The 20,610-nt window shown below is 36.4% G+C and overlaps 1 protein-coding gene across 9 annotated transcripts in view; it reads left to right on the forward strand.

Moving 5' to 3' along the window:
- LOC142350926 (uncharacterized) overlaps nt 1-20,610 on the forward strand; it is a 137,720-nt gene that overhangs the window by 99,149 nt on the left and 17,961 nt on the right. For 6 of the 9 annotated variants that reach the window (XM_075402951.1, XM_075402949.1, XM_075402948.1 and 3 more), the window contains 8 exons: nt 1,104-1,222; nt 5,120-5,300; nt 6,069-6,113; nt 12,718-12,866; nt 13,106-13,304; nt 13,849-14,033; nt 19,168-19,285; nt 19,983-20,453. In XM_075402951.1, the coding sequence (XP_075259066.1) occupies nt 1,104-1,222; nt 5,120-5,300; nt 6,069-6,113; nt 12,718-12,866; nt 13,106-13,304; nt 13,849-14,033; nt 19,168-19,285; nt 19,983-20,453 (1,467 nt within the window). The remainder of the gene's footprint in view (nt 1-1,103; nt 1,223-5,119; nt 5,301-6,068; nt 6,114-12,717; nt 12,867-13,105; nt 13,305-13,848; nt 14,034-19,167; nt 19,286-19,982; nt 20,454-20,610) is intronic. The other 3 variants (XM_075402954.1, XM_075402955.1, XM_075402950.1) reach the window with 2 other exon arrangements.

Consider the following 20,610-nt stretch of genomic DNA (forward strand, 5'->3'; position numbering starts at 1 on the left):
TATGAACTTTCACAATAATCAAGCATTGACAAATATAGAAACCCAAAAAAAAAGTTGAACGAAAACCTTTTTAAGAATGACGAAGCCAGCTCAGAGAGTGCACAGCAAGTTAGTTATCTTTGGCTTTGCTAGTATATCCTATTTCAAATGTTGAAACGATGCGTGAAAACAGCTCAACGAAGAAATGGGCCCAATGATATCTATTTTAGTATTGAAAATGTGACAATAAAAAAAATGGCGTCCATTATCTTTTGATATATTTCCGTCCATTTGCTCTTATAATTTTGGAACAATTAAAGTTATACAACCAAGAACCATTATTTATATAGATAAGTTCAGTTTACTTTCGTCAAAATCACCATTAATTGAACCGCGATTTTGAAGTTTTTGTTTGGAACGTATCTCCGCCCCTTGTCTCAGGAAATATATTGTTTCAAGGAACCAGCAGCTGTCGTTTAAAGAGCCATCTATACCGTCATCTATTATAGAGCTCGTCATATTTTGTCTCTAAATGACCTCATATTCTGTGCAATTTGTATGCCGGATCGGAATCGGTTTTAGCATCATCAGAATCCTAACCGAACTCAATTACCATCACAATTCAGTACACTCATACTGGTTAATGATTGGTTGAACAGAATATTGATATTGACTTCCGCTCGTCAGCTAATTGCAATTTGGTATTTTTTGATTTGAAAGTAGAGATGGATCTGGTACTTTGATTTGGGTTCCAGGTGTGGGAGCCTGGTGCCTGAGGATGTTTACAATTACCAGATGCAATAATGCCTGGATCCTGAACACAGATTATCCACTTTGAACGGGGTATTAGATTGAACTTTCATCGGTCTGTTTAATGAGTTGTAATGCATTTTGTTGCTTCTGAAGTCGGGATTACATTTCTAGAAAATCAAGTCACGCTTCAATAGCAAGAGCTTTTAAAGGGAAAGAACTGTGTTTTGTTTACCGCTTCCTGTTCTTACTTGTTTTAAGCTTTTTAGGCATCCATTTTCAGCTCACTTTTTATCAGATTGTAATCAAGATTGATTTTAACAAACACACTTTGGCAAGTCACCGGTCGTTGATATGCTTCTTGTCGTTTTTAGTACGAATGGCGCAAACAATTCTGTCACTGTCACCTCTACATCCGGGAGGTCCTCAGCTGCTGTCATGGTGACGTCATCAACCTCACAGTCCTCAAATTCCGCCGCAGCCCCTGGCCAAGGTCAGTTAGGTTGTTCACAATGTCAGAAAACAATTTTGTTGTTTAGTTGTGAAAGTGTATCTTATATCATGACAAATACGTTTTGAAACTTTTTACACTTATAAAAACTTTATACCAACATCATCCCAATTATGTAAACTAACTGTCCTGTTTAAAATTGACGTAGTGCTGGAATAAAAATTTCTCATAAACCACTGTGGGGTCAAACCAGAATAAATTCGCAGTATAAACTTCTCTTGAGTCTAAAATTAAAGAATACTAAATTTTGAAACAAATGTAAGGAAAATTTTTAAAATCCTCAATTTTTAACGATGGCTTAAATGCTGCCCCCTGTAGGGCCATTTTAAAGTCAACAATGAAGAAATTGGAAATAATTGATTGCGAACATTGAATTTTAAACTTGTATGACAAACTTAAAAAAAAACAGGATGAAAAGTTAAATTTTCTTGTAAAACTTATTAACGAGCTCAAATTGAATCTTATTGTTATGATTAATGAACCATACCGAACGCTCCTTTTTAAAAAATCAAAAGTTTGATGAGCTGAGACTAAGAAGAGACTAACAATGCAATTGAACCAAAAAACGTGGTGTGGTATTTTTACAATGAGTTGACGTTCGAGCGGATTTGGAAAATTTGCGGCTGAATTCTATCAAAAGTTACTTGCTTCCTGATAAATGACACAAATAGACCTAATCGAGAATGTTGACAATCAAACTTGTGACGGCTAGAAGATAAGAGGGTACAGACAGATTTTTAGCACAAAGTTGGTCTCGATTTCTATTGAAAAAGAAAGCTTGGTATTGTTTTTTTTTAATTTTTCCCTTTTGAAACTATTGGATGTACACTAACACTTGTTGGTTTAGCATTTTTTTAATCATTTTAAATTAAACTCATTATTTATAAGAACGATTGACTTTACTCTTTTTTAAGTAAAGCTAATTTATTGTAGGTATCATTAACAATAAAACTATTTCTACAAAAAACTGGTTGTGTGTGCAATTCCAATTAATCTTTAATTAAAAGCACTCAGTAGAAAAAGGATTTTAATGGAATTTAAGAACAGTGATTGAGGAATATGGTTATCAAACGAATTTTTTTTTTAAAAAATTACAACTTATTGACCCCTACATCTTGCTATTGTTGACTGTCATTCAAAATCTTGCATCTTTTTTAAAGTTGTTAGAAATTTGAAGAACTTAGTTTAGGACTTAATTTACCACTTTTGTTTTGATCGGCAAAATTTATTGATCGGCCAAAAATAAGTTTCTAATCAGCCCTAAGTTCTCTTAGAGCCCTAAGCCTTGCTTTTACTCTAAGAGTGCAATTCGCCGAAGCTGTTTTGAGACAATTTTATGGTGTGAAGGGCGGTTTTCAATCTTAAAAATTTGACACCCCTCAGTTTAACTTTGATTCGTGCTATTTTTTCAATTTTTGATTAGATTTTAAATAACCGCTCTTATGTTCTCAGCTGTCATCTTTTTTGACTAATCTTTTTGGCTTCTCTAAGTCAGTTTCACTCTTCGCTCATTCTGCTCAAAGTGTTTTTAAACTGAAATTGCTCAGCCATGCAGTCCAAAATGAACGGATTCATAAAAATTAAATCAAGAATAAAAATGGGATAAACCCATAAGCTCAATTTTTGATGACCGCTACTTAAACTTTGTTAGTTTGACACCCCTCTAATGCCTATTAGTACTAATACTAGCCCCTCTAACGTCTCAACACCACTCACTCTGTCGACTGAATGTATTTTGTATTCTTTCACTCCTTGGATTACGCAATGTGAATATGGTCAATGTCAAAAGAGCGAATCAAAGTTAATCAACCGAGAACCCGTTCATTAAGTCATAGTGCATTAAGTTATCCAAGTTGAATAGAGCGATTGCTAGTTCTATTTAGTATTAAGCTTCATAACGTTATGTACAATTTTATATCTAACTGAAACTGCTTGCCAATTTATGACACTTTTTGACTCTTAGAAACAAATTCTGTTAATTTTTATATCCTCTTTTTGCTGTTTCAATTCTGATTTGTCAACGGAGGCAATTCGTCGGCTGTGTTTTTGTCGGAAAAATCCGAAGAAATAGCATTCTATGGAACAGAACCAGTGCATATTATAATTTTGTCTTGATGTTTCTGTGTCTCGAATCTGTCGAATGGCTGAAATTCAAATTACGAAGAAAAGCTTTTCGTTTTGCTGGACCTCAACTTTCGTTGAAACAATTTTTGCGGGATTTAATATAAAGAACAAAAATTTAAGAATTGGAATGTTAAAAAAAATTCTGCGAACTAGCTTTTTTCGACTCGTTTGTTTATCTTCTCAGTCGGCTATTTTTGTGCTCCTGTTTCCGTCAAACAAAACATGTGGCTTTACCTCATTTTGTTGCCCGTTCGACGTTTTACGTGAAATCATTTTGGCTTCCTTCTCTAGTCTTCGCCCATTCTGCCCAAACTGCTTTTGAGCAGCAGTTGCCCAGTAAAGTAATCAAAATTGAACAATTTCGTTATATCTTACTATGAGTTAATATCGAAAAACGAAATCAAGAATAGAAACAGGATAAACACAAAAGAGCCCAGTTTTAGGTGCCGGCATATGAACTCTGTTCTAATTAATCTGTTACAGTACCTAATTTTTTGTTGATAGGAATACATGTATCTTCTCATGAAGAAATAGGAGTGCCTAATTACTCAGGGACGGTTTCAATCAGGGACAGTGTTCAGTGGCTGATATCTGCTGGGCTTTATTATATTGGACCTTACTCTGCATTTTTTGCAAGGAATGCATCAAAGAATAGCTGGATAGGTTTCAAATGCATTGAATTCTTCAACAAATATCATCAATTGTCCGCCTATTTTTTGCATTTTGTAAGTTATTTTACCTTCACTTGAGGGTTTTTATAGCTGCGAAGCTGTAAGCTGAGCGTAGCTATATTGCGGTGCTCTTGGTTTTTTACAATTCAAAGAATTTGAATTGTATTGGGGCGCTGTCTTTTTTTTTAAGATCTGTTCACACATTTTCATGATTTTTGAAGTCAAATTGGAGTAGTGATTTTGGTCACGCCGAAACAGGAAGTGGAGCGAAAAAGCAAGTGGTTTTGCGGCTTGAAATTTTTTCGCTCTAATTTTAAAGTAGAGTGAGAATTCGGCGTTTGAACAAAAATTCGCTTTATCGGTAGTGGTTTTTTGTTCACATGCGGCAATTTCACTTTGATTTTTACTGTTTTTTCAATTTTTTGGATCGGATTTTTTTCTAAATGGTTTTTCCAATCCATTCATAGTCCGTTTTAGGTCTAGTTTTCTGTTTAGTCAACGAAAATTCTTTGAATTGTACGTCAGGACTTGTCCTGCTATGTTTTTTGTTTCGTCGTCTGATGCTCTTTTTTCGTTTTACATTTGTTCACACAGCAAAGCTGAAAAAGTCAAATTTTTAGCGAAAGTTTTTAGGTTATTTGCGTGATTAGATTTTGATCATACGTGACTTACCCCACTCAATAAAATGACTTTTGCACTTTAAAACTTAAGTTTAATTTGAATTTGTTTAAGGTCAAAGGAACTCATATGTGCAGTAAAGGTCCCTAGTAAGAGGCTTCTGTGGAATGAATTTTAACAAGCTTAATTTATTTATCGCTGAATGTTTTTTAGCCTAGTTTTTTGAGCGGCGTCGGTTTTTTTTTCAATTTAGATCTGTAACTGTTTCTATCTCTATAATATGGCACGCAGGTCTATTCTTTCGCAGCTATTCCGGCAATCTGCCGGCTATGTTTACTAACTTTCCTCCAAGATTTTTTTTTACTTAAGTCACGCTAATAGCTTGAGGAAAATATGTTTTTGAAAAAGTATATCATTAGCTGTGCAAATTTAACATTCTTTCTGTAATGCGAGATGACGTTTGCAGGCACCAATGATCCGCTTTCTACATCGTCCTCTGGCTACTCAAAGATCACGACCCCTCGTCATGGCAGCAACAATGCCGCCAATAGCCACAATGCTGGGTCTGGAGGACCAAATTCACCCTCAGGTGCAGGAAGCATGCATCAACCTTCTCGCATCCCGACCAGCGCCAACATGATCAACACGTGAGTTGCCTTCTATCGTGTATCACACATTGTATGTAAAGTATGAAAATCTCGACTTAACAGAGAGCGGGAAATTTTAACGCGCTGAGATAGTATACTCTTCGATGTAAAATGGGTGCCTAGATAATTGGATGGTGGGCCTATTTTAGTTTTTCAGATGACAAAAATAGTCGCCAATAAATGTAAAATGCTTTCAAAATATGTGCATTTTCTTCTAACTTTTACTCCTAATCTGAGTTCGGTCATTTTTATCTGAATGAACCAATACTGCATTTCTCTGTAAATATCTTCTGTGTAAAAAGTGGGCATTATTTGTGTAATGGGAATGAAGAACGACGTACACAGTTGTCATAAAGATTATCCAAAATCGGTTGACTAAAAGTACTCCCAGTGAAATTTAACTCGATACCTCTTGCTAAGACATGCAAATATTTGACTTTCTCGACAAAAATTGCATTGTTTTAAGATCCTAGTCTTACTTATTTCAGGCCAAGATGTCACAATAATCTTGATAATTATTGGTACTAAATAAAAGCAAGAACATGTAAATTTGTACTCGTATTGACGTTATCTAATCACGAATGTTGAGAAATTTTAATCTAGATATTTCAAGTTGTTTCGCTGGGATTTTACATGTGGAGAGCACTTTAATAAAAATTGCTATCATCTCAGCAAGTTTAAGTAAAGTTTGTATGGATTTGTTCCTTCTCTCGAATGTTGACTTGTGTTCTGTATTTATTAATTTCTGTCTTCCTTTCTGTTGATTAGCGGCTTCGAAGAATGGATGGCCACCTTGCCCCTTCCTATAAGAGGGTAAATAACACAAACAAATTCACTTGAAAAACAAGATGTAGCGTTTTTGGTTGTGTTGTTGAGCCGATAAGACTTTGAGCCGAAATTCTGATCCAAGAAATTCTGAACTCGAGAACGTCAAAAATGGTTCGATGAGAAACTATAAGGTTTACATGGTATTAAACAATTGACTTGGTTCCATTTAAAATTGTTTGAGATTTTTAGCATTTTAATTTGATTTCAAGAGCTTTTCATCACTGATAAGCAGTACATATATAACTGATTATTTATTTATTTATCAGTGTACTTAGCATTTTAGGTTCTTTTAAAACATTTGAAATATGCGTTTTTTATTTACATACGGTTAAACTCAGAGGAGGCTTGAGCGCATATTTATTAATAACCTCTCCCTCGCTAATTATTGGACACCTTTTTGGCTTAAGTCCTCTCGGCTGAATGGCTGAATTGAAGCAGCATAAATTACTTCTGTGCCCGTCTGAAGCATTTCCGTTGTGATTAAATAATGAACAAATTGTGTTGTTTGTCTTCTCATTTCAATGCAGTTATTTATTTACATATTTCATCCATACGCACTCATACCTAGTTGACCTTTTGAACAATCTGATGCTCTATCTTTCTATCTGTCTGCGTCTATGCTTGCCGCGCGATAAAATATGAGAGCATTTTGTAGAGATTAAGTTTCTTGACCACTTTGCGATATTAATGGATGCTTTTCAATGCCTTATTTCCATAATTGAAATACTAGCTGCTTCTGATTCTTGATGTAGAAATTGCTTTGAACGATAGTTGCCTCGTCGCTCAATGTTTGAATTTTGCGATTCAACATAAAATGGAAGGAAAAATGCAATTTTTCATGCCTTCGTTGAGATTTTTTCGAATTGTATTGCAAGCAATCGAGACTTCTCACGGTATTATATTTCATTTTTGTCTACCAAATTTGTTATGGAATTGGTCCCAGGGAATAAAAATGTGGTTAATTAATTGCTCCTGAACGAAGTTAGCAGAAATTATCTTAGTCCTGTGGTCTTTTCTGATGAGATTTTTCGCTTGACCGATTTTTCGTCGGAGCATTTTAACTTTTTGTCCCCAAAAAGACAGTATCGTGGTATGAAGGGCAATTTTTAATCCTAAAAGTTTTACCCCTCTCAGTCACGCTCCTCTCGCTAACCCCCTCCCCTCCCCTTCACGAGTCCACCCTACTCGACCTGGCAGTTTGGACCCCTCCCAACCTTTCCCAACCATCGCTTGACCCCCCCCCCGCCCACTGGCATCCCGAAAATTATAGCTGGCTACTACCGCAGTAAGCCTTTCGCTGATCGTTTTAGAGCGTTTCGTCCGACGTTAGTTGGTTGCATTGAAACTATGCAGTAAGCATTTAAATAAAGTTTTTGAACTTTTCACTTTAATTCTTGTGGTTTTAATTTTTTCGATTTAAACGCCCCAAAGTAAAGTGACTGTGACCCCTTTTCTTCTCACCACTTTACCTTAGTTCAAAACTTGTTCAGCATTTTGCGTGAAATCTTTTTGGCTTCTCTGGGCTAGTTCCACTCTTCCCTCGCTCTGCTTGAACTGTATTCAAACAGTTGTTGCTCAGCAGGGCAATCTAAAATGAACCGAGCCATTACCGAAAACCGAAATCAACAATGGAAATTGTATAATTCCCAATTTTAGATGACTGCTACATGAAGTTTTTTTAATAAGTTCAATTTACCATCTCTTATGTTTTTTGGTAGTAATGCTAGCCACAGTCCTCTCATTATGAAACAGGGGTCTGGCTATTTACGCAATGAAATCAAAATAGTTCGCATTTTAAGTGTTTTTGTAAAGCAATCAACCGTTTCTGTATTTTCTGTTCTTTAAATCCCAATCGGGGTTATGGGATCCAAGTGCGACTTTTGTCAGTCAATCTGCCGAGTATGTTTTTGAGAGTGAAAAAAATGGCTTTGCTTTTCAAGCGTGTGAATGTGGTACATATTGTTCAAACATGCCTTTTAAGCCTGTCGAAATATTTTATAGTTTGGAGCTATTAAATTACCACTGTCTATCTTTCTTTTTACTGCAATTGTTCGCACTATGACTTTAATATGATGGTTTTCCCTCAAACCATTTAATTGTCCTCCAAAAAATGGATTAACAGGTAATGCCCGGAAGGCATTAAGTTGCTGAGCAAATTCTCTTTGAGCTTGACTAGGCTCTAAGTGTACCATCATCATATGAATTAGTGGGAGGTGTTTTTTTTTACAATTGGAACCCTCACTCCACTGCAAACCCCACCTCAGTTAACCCTCCCCCTTCCGAATGCCAGCCACGTTCCCCTTTTCGGCTACTTTTCTCCCTCCCTCCTTGCTCTCAGTTCGGCATAAACTAGCATTCCTAGGCCGCCGATAGCTAATCAAGAAGTCAACTGCTTTCAAGTTGTTTGAGAGCATTTTGCTTGACCTTTGTTGAGCGTAGTCGTAAAAATGCAATCAAGAATAAACACGAAAACCCCTTAAAGCCCGATTTAAAATACCCGCTGCTCGGACTTTGTTCTTAGTAATGATTCGAATTTCAATATTTCTACAAAAAAATCTTTTTTAATAGCCGCACAGCGATAGCTGGGGCTATTACTGGCCTTCTCTTGTTTTTTTTTTAATTTTGTCGTCGCGATTTTTGTTACGACCATATGACGTCACAACCACTTCAAATCTGCTTTTGTTCATTCGTTCATGCAGTTTCAACTGAAGTGTGTGCGTGACGTCATTTTGGCTCTTAGTGGAGCGAGTTTTTTTGTTCATTTGTGTGATGAAATTTTTGGTCACACTTGACTTACCTCACTCACAAAAATGACTTCCTCACTGTGAAATTGACTTTTATTTACTTTAATTCAAAGAGATAAGGTCAAATGGGTGTGTGTCACTCTAAATGAAGATTATTGGAGAGCAGCTAATAGAGGCAGCAAAAACTTATAAAGATTTTTGATCAAAATATAACATATGAGCCTTCAATGAAAAGACGAATTTTTTTGGTTTGTCTTTTTTACTGTTTTGTTAGGCTGCAGATCTACGAAGCGATTGCGGCTATTTTCTGGCAATCTGCCCGCTATGTTTTTTCTGTTCTTTTAATCCCAATACAGGTTACGGGAATCAATGGTGGCTATTTTCCGGCAGTCTACCGGACATGCTCCTTTGTTCTCTGCTTGTTTCAATTCAAATGAAGGTCAAAGAAGGGCTAACGGGTCTATCTTCCGGCTACGTTTTTAATTTCTAAGCATTTTACTTGAACCGGATTGTTTCTGTTAATCATACGTACACTAGAAATTGGCAAGATGCTAACCATCCTTTTTGACAATCAGATCAACGTCCCTATTATTAAAAGTAACTTACTCTTCTATTAGTAACTTGTGTTTCAATATTATCATTTATTTAATGGGTGTTTTGGTAAAAGCTGTTTTCGACAATCTGATTGTCAAAAATATCTTAATTCTCTGTTGTGCATTGATTACTACTTATTTAAGTACGCATTTATTCTGATTGGCCTGGAATTATTTTTGAACTGTGGCTTCTGCTGCTGCGACTGCTTGAATCTTGTTCTATATTTGCACAGAATTCTTAGGCGACTATTGTTTCGGGGGGGGGGGGGTAGGGGGCAGCATACGGGGTGGTTGCTTTGCACCAGAAAGAATTTGGCGTGATTTTCGAAATCAATGAGTGATGTGTGCTGAAGTATTTCAGATTTTCTGTTGGTCTTAAACGAAGTTTGAAATTATTAGTTTGTCTGAATTTAATTTTCCTTTGGATGCGTAGAAGTTCTCACACTTTAACTATGATTATTCACTGACTTCTTTTACTATGAATTGTGCGCTATTCGGCAGATTTTTATCTGATTTTTATTTGGCTATGTTCTGTTATTGTTACGTATGGCTTTAAAACTATGTCTGAAGATTTTTTCAATTGTTAGTGTTTATGTACAATTATTGTCCCACAACCACTCAAGTGATATGACTAAATTACTTGATACTAACATAGCTTAAGTAATGAGAAGGCTATTGTTATTGTTTTTGCTGGTTAGCGATAGCTGATACTTTTAGTGATCTTCTTTTGTCCTCAGTTTGTCAAATTTTAATGCGGTTATTTGATCACTCCTCAAAAGTTCCATAAACGCTCGGCAACTGAATCTGACGCACGCTCTTTGGATCTTTCCCATCATAGCCCACAGCCCCCCTTCACCCACGAAACTGTAGCCCCTCAGTATGGTATATTTACTTTAATGCGGGCTAAATGTTAAATGGCTACCAAGCTGGGGGCTGAAATGGGAAAGACGCCTTTCTTTACGAGTATCAGTTCTTTTTAGTGATAAATCTCGTAACATATATGATTTTAGTCACTAAAAATCACCTGCTTATTAGTCCGCTCAAAAACTAATGAAATGTAACTCAGTGAAAGCTGAAAACTAAAATTTATTAGGTACTCGATCTTATATTCAGATTTGCCACTCAGACCAAAATTTTCTTACATTTTCATAGCATCTTGATATGAAAAGCTCTGAGGTCTATTTTGCCTCAATTAACTGGCAATTTTTGGCCTTTTTTCACCTTCTAACATATGTCTCGCAATTTTTGGTCCTGTCGTGTTATTTTTAAAGCGTGTGTTGAACTATTTGTCATAGATTGATTTCTCACTTTTGTTCTCTTACTTTTGTCTTCGTGATTGATCGCATCGTCAAATAAAATGCATGGTTATATCTTCAAGCTCCTACTTTGAGCACAGGGTTTCTGTGAGGTGTGTGTAATATAAATTTAGTGTTTAGTCATTTATTTAATCCACAGGAAGGCCTTGTAAGTTACTACAATAATGCTCTGATTTTTTTTTCAATTATACCTAGTCCTTTCAATAGCTCTCAATCAAAATTCATATCAATTTTTGAAGTTTATCGTTTCCCTACAAAATTGTTTCCCAAATTTGAATTTTCATTTTAGTTTTTCGCTCTTTACTACCACTTTTGTGTGATACCACTTTCGCAATTACCACTTTTGTGTGATCTAAATTGTTGTCAGAATTATCACCTGCTGAACGCATTTTGGCCACATTTTTTTGAAATTCGAATTATAAACACTCCCCGAGAATATGCTCCCCGAGAAGGCCACAATCGAATCCTCACAATCGACATTTGCCATTGAGCATTTCCTCCAAAATTTTCCATTTTTCAAATATGGTTTTGACCGCAAATCAATCGCTCACCGATTACGATTCATTTTTTTGAGTTTTTTCAAGTCTCTGGTATCTAAGAGATTCCTTTGCAATTTTTAAAGTATTCGTCCTCTTTTGTCGCTCTATTTAAAAGTACCAATTGCAAAGTAGTTCAAGGAGTGCAGTTAATGCAAATTTAGAGAGTGCAATAAGTGCAAATAGAAAATGGTCATGATTGAGAATATCACGTTAATTTTTGTGAGTTTGCCTTATTTGTTTGAATTTTGCATTTGCTGCTCTGTTTATATCAACTTGTGCTGGAATATGCTATTTGAATAATAATTTCACGCCAGTCTATTCTTTTTGGTGTGCGTAGCTGAAACTGCGCAGATTGTCTTGACTCTCTTTCAGTTTTTTCGATAAAATTTTGTCCTCGCTCTAAGTTTTCGTTTGATGTTTGGATTAAATTGAACTTATGATAATCCAGTAGGTCAATTTCTATGATTAGGCAGCTGCGCATCTCGGTAGTTTGACCCTAAATTTTTGTTTTCCTTAGACCTGGGTTAGTCTAGCCTGTTGCTTGTTAAAGAACAGGTGTCGGAGTTTAAAGATAAAAATTTATCTAGGACATCTAGGATACTTGAACCGATTTCTCTTTGAAGCTTTCTTCAAGTGTCTCCACTCGGGATTAGCAAATAACCATTCACCTTTTCTTTTCGGTCAATTTATCTTTAGTTCAAATTATTTTTTTTTGCTTCGATTCCAATGATCCTCAAGGATGTCGGTTGTGGCTATTTCTGGGAATCTGTCGGCTATTGAATTTTGTACCAATTTATTGGAGATTTTTTTCGCAGAGAGACAGAAGTTTACGGCAAGTTTTTGTCATAACCTCTTAAATCCGTTGTTGCTAATTTCTTCTTCAATCTAAGCCATCTTAGGTTTTTTTTGCTTTTTTATTTTTTTTGCAATGTAGCTCAGACATGGTTCAACTATGAATTCATTTAGTTGGTGATTGCGTAGTTATGAATATGTTGAATAGACGATGTTATTTCATATAGAGAGAGCTTTGGATACTTATTCAAGTTTTTAATAGGATTCTAAATTAAACACTCAATTCTGAAATCAAACCTAGTTTGTATTTTTTCATTATAGTCATGTTAGAAACGCTTGCGGTTTATTTGGATGGCATTTTTGATTAGCTAAATTGAGAGCTGAATTATGTATGGCTTTGGTCAAAGAAAATGTATTGGTTATATGACAGTCAGACATTAAATTTAAATTTTCCGAATAAAAATTAATGTTTTTGGGTACATGAAAACTTGTTTTAATCGGAAAAAATATGAAGATGTCTTCTGTTTTCCGGCGAGCTGTTAAGTTCTGAACTTGAGTGACTGTCCATATTTCTAACTTTTGCAATACACTCCATGACTTTATAGGAGACCCGGATCTATAGCGGCGCCCTCGACCACATCTGGCGGAGGAACCTTGAGCAGTCACGGAGCCGGTGGCCACATTTCTAGTAATCACTCGAACACTTCTGTCAATAGCAGTGGAAGAGAGGCCACCGTTTCTTCTATAGCAGCTGGTTCGTATGACTTTTCCTCATAAAAAATATTATAGTTGCTCTAAAGCAGATTAAAAGATTTTTCATATTTCTACTCTTTTCACGTTTTAAATTTTCAATGAAATTCTTGAAAGCCTTGCTGACAGAGGGCTTTTTAAGAATATCCACGTTTGTTTTAAAAGAGGGCTTGTAAAATTTCCCAATTGACGTCGTTTCGGGGTAACATGGAACATTTAAATAAGATTTTAATTTGTATTCAGGTGCTGCTAATTCTAACCTCAGATGGCAGACTACAGCCTCGCCGCACCTGTCTCGAAACACACCTGGCAGATCCACGATCAGTGGTCCCACCTCCCTCAGATCCACCAACACCGCAGATCACAGAATGATGCTCAACTCTCCACACCAACAGAACAGTGTGGATGTGTCCAGCTCAACACTGGGCCAACCTCATCACAGGTACGCACCTTAATCATGTAGATAGTGGGGGGGGGGGGGGGGGGGAGTGTTGAACATAATGCAGAGGCCTCTTCATTTCCGTAATAATTCCACAGGTCATTCTCACGAGCGGCAAAAGCTCAATGAATTCTTTCAAAGAGTTATCAGGAGAGCATATGTTTTTATCATAAAGTAAACTTTTATTCGGGTCCAGAGACCTCATCTTTTCCAAAAATGATGGAGGAGAAAAGGTGCATGAATTCTTTTGCTGTGATTGCAACATATGTTTGTATTATAAATGGACATGGTTGAATGTATCGAATGAATTTTTTGTGACATTGAAGACTCATCGGGTCTTTCCCATTATAGCCCCCCATGAAATTATAGACCCCCCATTATGGTATAAGTACCATGATGGGGGGGGGGGGGCTAAAGGTTATCTGAGCACTAAGGTGGGGGGGGGCTATAATGGGAAAAACCCAACTCATCAATCGATCATCTGCTGAAATTGTGACCTCAGTTATTGATTCTCAATGTGTGATCTAACCTGTGCTGGGTTCTTTAGGTCAACAGCAACATCGGCCTCGAGCACGGCAGGTGGCTACAATAGTGCAACCTCCGCTACCAACAGTCCCCTAACAAGATCAGCCACCCAACAGAGCAACCTGCTCCACACCCCCAGTGCCTCGCCCTCCGGAACCAACCTTAACAACCCCCACCCTCACTCACAACATCAACACCATCACGGAGGTCAGCTCACTCAAAAAATAATTTTAAAGCCTTTCATTTAGTAAAAATCAAGTTAGAAGCATACGAGTGCATTTTGTATTATTAAAAGCCGCCCTCATCTTCTCAGCCGGCTATTACAGCGCTCCTATTTTTTACAATTCAAAGAATTTGAATTGTATTGGGGCGCTGTCTTTTTTTTAAGATCTGTTCACACATTTTCATGATTTTTGAAGTCAAATTGGAGTGGTGATTTTGGTCACGCCGAAACAGGAAGTGGAGCGAAAAAGCGAGTGGTTTTGCGACGTGAAATTTTTTCGCTCTAAATTTTAAGTAGAGTGAGAAAAAGGTGTTTGAACAAAAATTCGCTTTCTCGCTAGTGGTTTTTTGTTCACATGCGGCAATTTCACTTTGATTTTTACAGTTTTTTCGATTTTTTGAATCGGATTTTTTTTCTAAATGGTTTTCCCAATCCATTCATATTCCGTTCTTGGTCTAGTTTTCTGTTTAGTCAATGAAAATTCTTTGAATTGTACGTCAGGACTTGTCCTGCTATGTTTTTTTACTTCGTCGAACTTTTTTCGCTTTACCATTTTGCCGCTTTTTCGACATTTTGCGTGAAATCTTTTTGACTTCTCTAGGCTAGTTTCTCTCTTCTCTCAGTCTGCTGAAAGTGAATTTGAACATCAGTTGCTCAGCAAAGCAGTTCAAAATGAACGGAGTCAGTATAAAAAATTGTAGTCAGAAATAGAAACATATCCTTGTAAGAACTCGATTGAAAACATTTTTTGCTTTTAATGCTGGCAAATTGTTAATAATATTGTTAATGAAATTTGAAAAGTTGATAATAAAAGTTTGAAGCAATTATTGTGAAAGTATGTGTCTTTTTTAAGTTTTTGCTTGGGCGTTTTTGCGTTTTGCTTCCAGAACATTTTTCGAATTCTCCAGTGATTTTTTCACGCGTGTCTTCATTTTTGAGTGACCTCAATTGCTCTCACTCCGAAATAAAGTTTGTTGCTCAAATAAAAGCGATTGTAAGATAAGAAAGCGCAAAAGCCTGATAGCGGAATCGTTAATGCGTATGTCGAGAACTCCGGAGGTCGGTCTTTCGAATCCTTTCCTATTCGGATTTTTGCACCCATAAAAAAATTTTCCTAGGCTACAGCCCCTCAATTAAGCCCTCCTTCGGTTTGAGAGGAATTTGACCGGCATTTAATTATTTTTGCTTTCTACAATTTTGAAAAACGAGATTCACTCTGAAAGCTTTCCTAAAAAGTTGTTTTTAATTAATTTTAATAGCCGCGAATCGGTGGCGAGGCTGTTTCTTCTTGTATTTTTTAGAATAGAAAATGAGTATTGGTTTTCTACGTTTTTTGTACTCCAAGAGACGTTATGGTTTTCAGCTTTTTAATTGGTCAAGGAGCAAAAGACATCGCACTTCGAAGAAGTGTATAAAGATCGAATTGTTGCAGTGAACGAAAAAAGGCCCCAAAAAATTTTGCAAGCGATCACATTTTTTGATTCAAGTGCGCTTTTTTAAAAGCCGTTTTTTTGTTTTTTTTTTCAAATTTTTTTCAATAACTGGTAGAGATACAGCAAATTTTAATCTATTGTTCATTCCAGTTTTGCTGTTTTAGATGATTTTTTGACAGTTTTACTTTTTAAGCTAAAAGGAGAAAGTTGTGGCTCTCACTGTCCCTTGATATTCTTGTTCTAACTATTGGAACTCATTTGAATTAGTTTTAAGCTGTAGTCTCTGATGAAATTGGACTATTTTTATTAATAGCCGCACAGCGATAGCTGGGGCTATTATTGGCCTTCTCTTGGTTTTTTTTTATTTCGTCTTCATGATTTTTGTTACGACCATATGACGTCACAGCCACTTTTTGTTCATTCGTTCATGCAATTTCAACTGAATTGCATGTGTGACGTCATTTTTTGCTCTTAGTGGAGCGAGTTTTTTTGTTCATGTGCGTGATTAAATTTTTGGTCACACTTGACTTACCTCACTCTCAAAAATGACTTCCTCACTTTAAAATTGACTTTTTTTACTTTAATTCAAAGAGATAAGGTCAAATGGGTGTGTGTCACTCTAAATGAAGGTTATTTGAGATCAGCTAATAGAGGCAGCAATAACTTATACAGATTTTTAATCAAAATATAACAGGTCAGCCTTCAATGAAAAGACGAATTTTTTGGTCTGTCTTTTTTACCGTCTTTTTTAAACTGCCGATCTACGAATCTATTGCGGCTTTTTTCTGGCAATCTGCCAGCTATGTTTTACAAAAATCTTTTTTTTTCAATATCTTCTATTCGTTCAATCCCAATCATGCTTATTGGAATCAACGGCGGCTATTTTCCGGCAATCTGCCGGGTATGTTTCTGGTGAAGCAAAACTTGAAACACTGATGAAGATGTTCAGACGTTTTTGTGATTTAATGCCAACAATACGAAACCCATTGCTTTAAAAAAAATGGCGAATTGCGGCTTGTATTTCAATCAAATTACAATTAAAATTAAAGAACGAATTTGATGAAATTTGAGTGATCAATAGGATTTAATTATTAGCCGCAAAGCGACAGCAAAGGAGACTCAAAGGATTATTGTAGAAGTGTCTTAAATTGCTCTCTAGCGAAGTTTGAAGAAATTATTGTAAACGTCGTGTATGTGTTTTCCATGCGAATACTTCGCTTGAACGTTTTATCGCTTTTCTTTAGAAATTCTATGATTTCTTGAGTGACGTTTTCACGCTTGAGTTCTTCATTTCGAATAGCCGCCCTCATCTTCTCAGCCGGCTATTATAGCGCTCCTATTTTTTTTTACTTCGTCGAACTTTTTTTCGCTTTACCATTTTGCCGCTTTTTCGACATTTTGCGTGAAATCTTTTTGACTTCTCTAGGCTAGTTTCTCTCTTCTCTCATTCTGCTAAAAGTGAATTTGAACATCAGTTGCTAAGCAAAGCAATTCAAAATGAACAGAGTCGGTATAAAAAATTGAAGTCAGAAATAGAAACGGGATAAACCCATAAAGCCCAATTTCAGATGCCCGCTATTTGAACGTCGTTCCTATAGGTCTTAGTTACCATCTTTTATGCTTATTGTCATTGATAGTAGCCCCTGTAGCGTCTCTCTAAGAAACAGAAGTATGTTCAACTACGAAATGACATCAAAATGAATCGGACTTAAAAAATGTTTTTTTTACAAAAATCTTTTTTTTCAATATCTTCTATTCTTTCAATCCCAATCATGCTTATTGGAATCAACGTTGGCTATTTTCCAGCAATCTGCCGGGTATGTTTGAGTGATCTAATATAATCTCTTTCTACGATTGTGAGTGAAAGAGAACCAAAGCTTAGTTGTTAAGATGCTTGTATCGAGGAGGTCAGGCTGTTTTTTGCACCATCCAATTAGTTCAGGCTGATTTTCGCACCCATAAAACATTTCTACCTACAACTGCTATAATTAAATTGCCCCTGCCTGTCGTTCGAGAGCAATTTGTCCAATGTTATCGGGTTTATATTTTTTAATCAATTTTATTGGAATGAATTTTGAAACAGGAAAGAGACGCTTTAGAAAATTTGTAGTTTGAGTTTTGAACGAATTTGGAGATTGGAGTGAAAAGTGAGTGAGTTTTTGTTCATACCGCTGTGTTCAACAGAGCGAGAAATTGAGGGGTGAAAAAGTATCTAATCGAGCGAAATTTTCAAATAACCTGCGAGATTTTTAAGCATTTTCTTTTTAAAAACATTTCTTTGTTTCTCTAATTTTTCGATTAATTGGTTTGAATGGACGCAGTAATGGTTTTGGGATTAGTTTGATTGTCTTCCTAGACTTTTTGCTTTTTAATAGGGGTTTCTTGTTATTTTGCAGTTCTTCGATTTTTCAAACAAGACAGGCTTGAGAATTATGGTCTTGGGTTTTTTCTATGTGGATTTTTTCTATGTGTGTTATTCTTTTCTATGTGCACTTCTCCTATATAAGGCTATTGTTCAATTTCCCCATTATTTTTGTTATTGGTTTTTTTTAAAAGCCGCTGTCAGCCTCTCGACGGCTATTATTTAAACGCTCTCCTTTTCTAATTCGCTTTACCTTTTGATCACGTTTTTCGTTTTACATAAGTCACGGTTTTCACGTTTGACTTCTAACTTACCTCACTCACTGTTTCAACTGAATGGATTTAAATTCTTTCAAGCACTGAATTACGCAATTTAGTGAAAACGGACAAAGTTAAATGAGTGAAATCAAAAGATCAAAAGAAACAGGAGAAGCATACAAAGCCCGGTCATTAAGTCAGCTCATTAGGTTATCAAAGTTCATTAAATCGATTGATAGCTGGCTTTAGTATTATGCTTGATAGCCTTCAGTTTAGAGGCTGATTTAAGTGTAATTTTAGAATCTAACAGAATATGCAGAATTTGCACACAAATAAAAAAAGACATAGAAAATTTCTGTCAATTTCGCTTATTTTCTGTTTCAATCACAATGTGCGTCAAGCTTTTCAATGGAGGCTATTTTTCGGAATTTGCTGGTTATGTTCTCGACTTTTGGCTGAATTTATGTCATTCATTCATAGTCCATTCTAGGTCCAGTTTGTGCTCATTCAATGGAAATTCTTTGAATTGTAGTTCGGGACTTAATCTGCTGCGGTTTTTTTATTTCGTCAATGTTTTTGTTACGACCATATGACCTCACGATGACTTCAATTCTGCTTTTTGTTCACCCAGTCATGTGATTTCAACCGAATTGCGTGCGTGATGGTTTTGCTCATTGGCGTGATTAAGTTTTTTTGCCGCGCGTGATTGCTCAAATTGACTTCATCTAATTAAAGGTTTTTTAGGGCAGCTAACAAAAGCAGCAATAAGTAATAGATTCTTAATCAAAATTCAACATCTCAGCCCTTAATGAAACAAAAATTATAAATCTGTCTTTTTTCTTTTTGAAACAGCAGATCTACGAAGCTATCGCGGCTTTTTTTGTCAATCTGCCAGCTATGCTTAATCATTGGAACTTTTAATGTTTGAGATGAATTTTAAAACGGTTACTTGACAATTCAACCCAATTAGCGCCAACCACGAATTGTTTATTTTTAACCTAAATTGGACATTTTAGCTCATTTGAAACCTTGGGACTTGTCGGTTAGGATTTTTGTTGTAATACAGGCATGGGTGATATGGGCGGAAGTGGTCATCACAGCCCGGGAAGTCAGACAGGGTTCAACAGGAACCACCCCACCCAGCAGTCCCTAATTGGCAGAATATCCACCACCTTCAAACGCAGGTACCCACACTATCTCCCAGCCCCCAATGTCTCCTAAAATTGGGACTCATAATATAGGATCTTCGTTTAATTGAGTAAATGTCCAATTTTGCGATAGTACTTCGGGAAGCAGGCAAAATGCAGATATTCGAGGACACTGCTGCCTCTTTGATGCAAAATTTTTGAATTGTTAATTTGAGGGAAATTAGAGTTTATGATCGGGGAACGTATAGAGTTACCAACCCCATACTCTTTTCATAGCTGGAAAGTTAGGTGTACTTATTTGCTTACCAATTAATTGGTCGGTGAACTACTTCACTCTTTGAAGTCTAACGTCTGTGTTTATTTTGTGAAGATAGCGAAACATTGTATAGATAAACTCACGTGATACTCACGATTAAATAGTTATAACTTTTGATGCGGGTGTTGTATCACAGCTCTAAAAAGTAGACTAATGCTGTAGAAAATTGTGACAGATTAACAAATTACCTATCATAGAACTAATTATGTAAACTTTTGCCCTATACTCCGATGTTCAAGAAATGGTTGTTAATGCATCTATCGAGTTTTCGGTTAAAACCTTATGTTCAGAATGGTGTGATAACTTTTTGTTGGTTTTGAAGTAAGCGGCGAACGGTGTGATTGTTTTCTAACATCATCGAATTTTTTGAATCTCCAGATTTTTGTGAACAAATTGGAACATGTTCATTGTTTGCAGTGCGTCTGAAGGCAAAGGTGCACGTAGAATAAATTACTCTGCCACTCTCAAAAATGCTGCTGCTTATGGGGGCGCGGGTACGAACCCGGGTGGTACCGGAGGTGCCACTGGGTCTCGCGAGTCCAACCTATTTAACCCTTACTTATCACCAATCGGCTCTAATGCTGCTTTCCCACCGAACCCGGCAAACCCAGTTACTAGTACTAACCAGAACCAGAGTGTGATGACTGGTAGTAGTGGTAGTAATAACAATGCTAGTAATAACACCCTGGTTATAAATCCGGTGTCCTCGGCGAACCATAACCACAGTTCTCAAATGCAAGCATCGTTGAACACGACTGCGATTGCCCATAACGAGATTACAGGCGGGAATCGAAGAGGTTCCAGATCGTCTTACGATTCTCCGGACGGCCATATTGTACATCACAACCAATCGGCAGTTACAACCGCGAACTCGAATAACAGCATTTTGTAAGTAGAGCTGAAAGTAACATGCTGAAAAGATAAGTAATCATATTCTGAAAGTGGAACCATCAACCGATGTCACTTGAGCAGTTGCGGTGACAGAATCTATCTTTTGTCTTTCATTTGCTAATCATATAACTAAACGGCGGTTGATTCTTTCTCT

This window comes from Convolutriloba macropyga, chromosome 12 (genome assembly GCF_964194025.1).
Source record: "Convolutriloba macropyga chromosome 12, txConMacr16.3, whole genome shotgun sequence".
In the NCBI taxonomy this organism is placed as follows: domain Eukaryota; kingdom Metazoa; phylum Xenacoelomorpha; order Acoela; family Convolutidae; genus Convolutriloba; species Convolutriloba macropyga.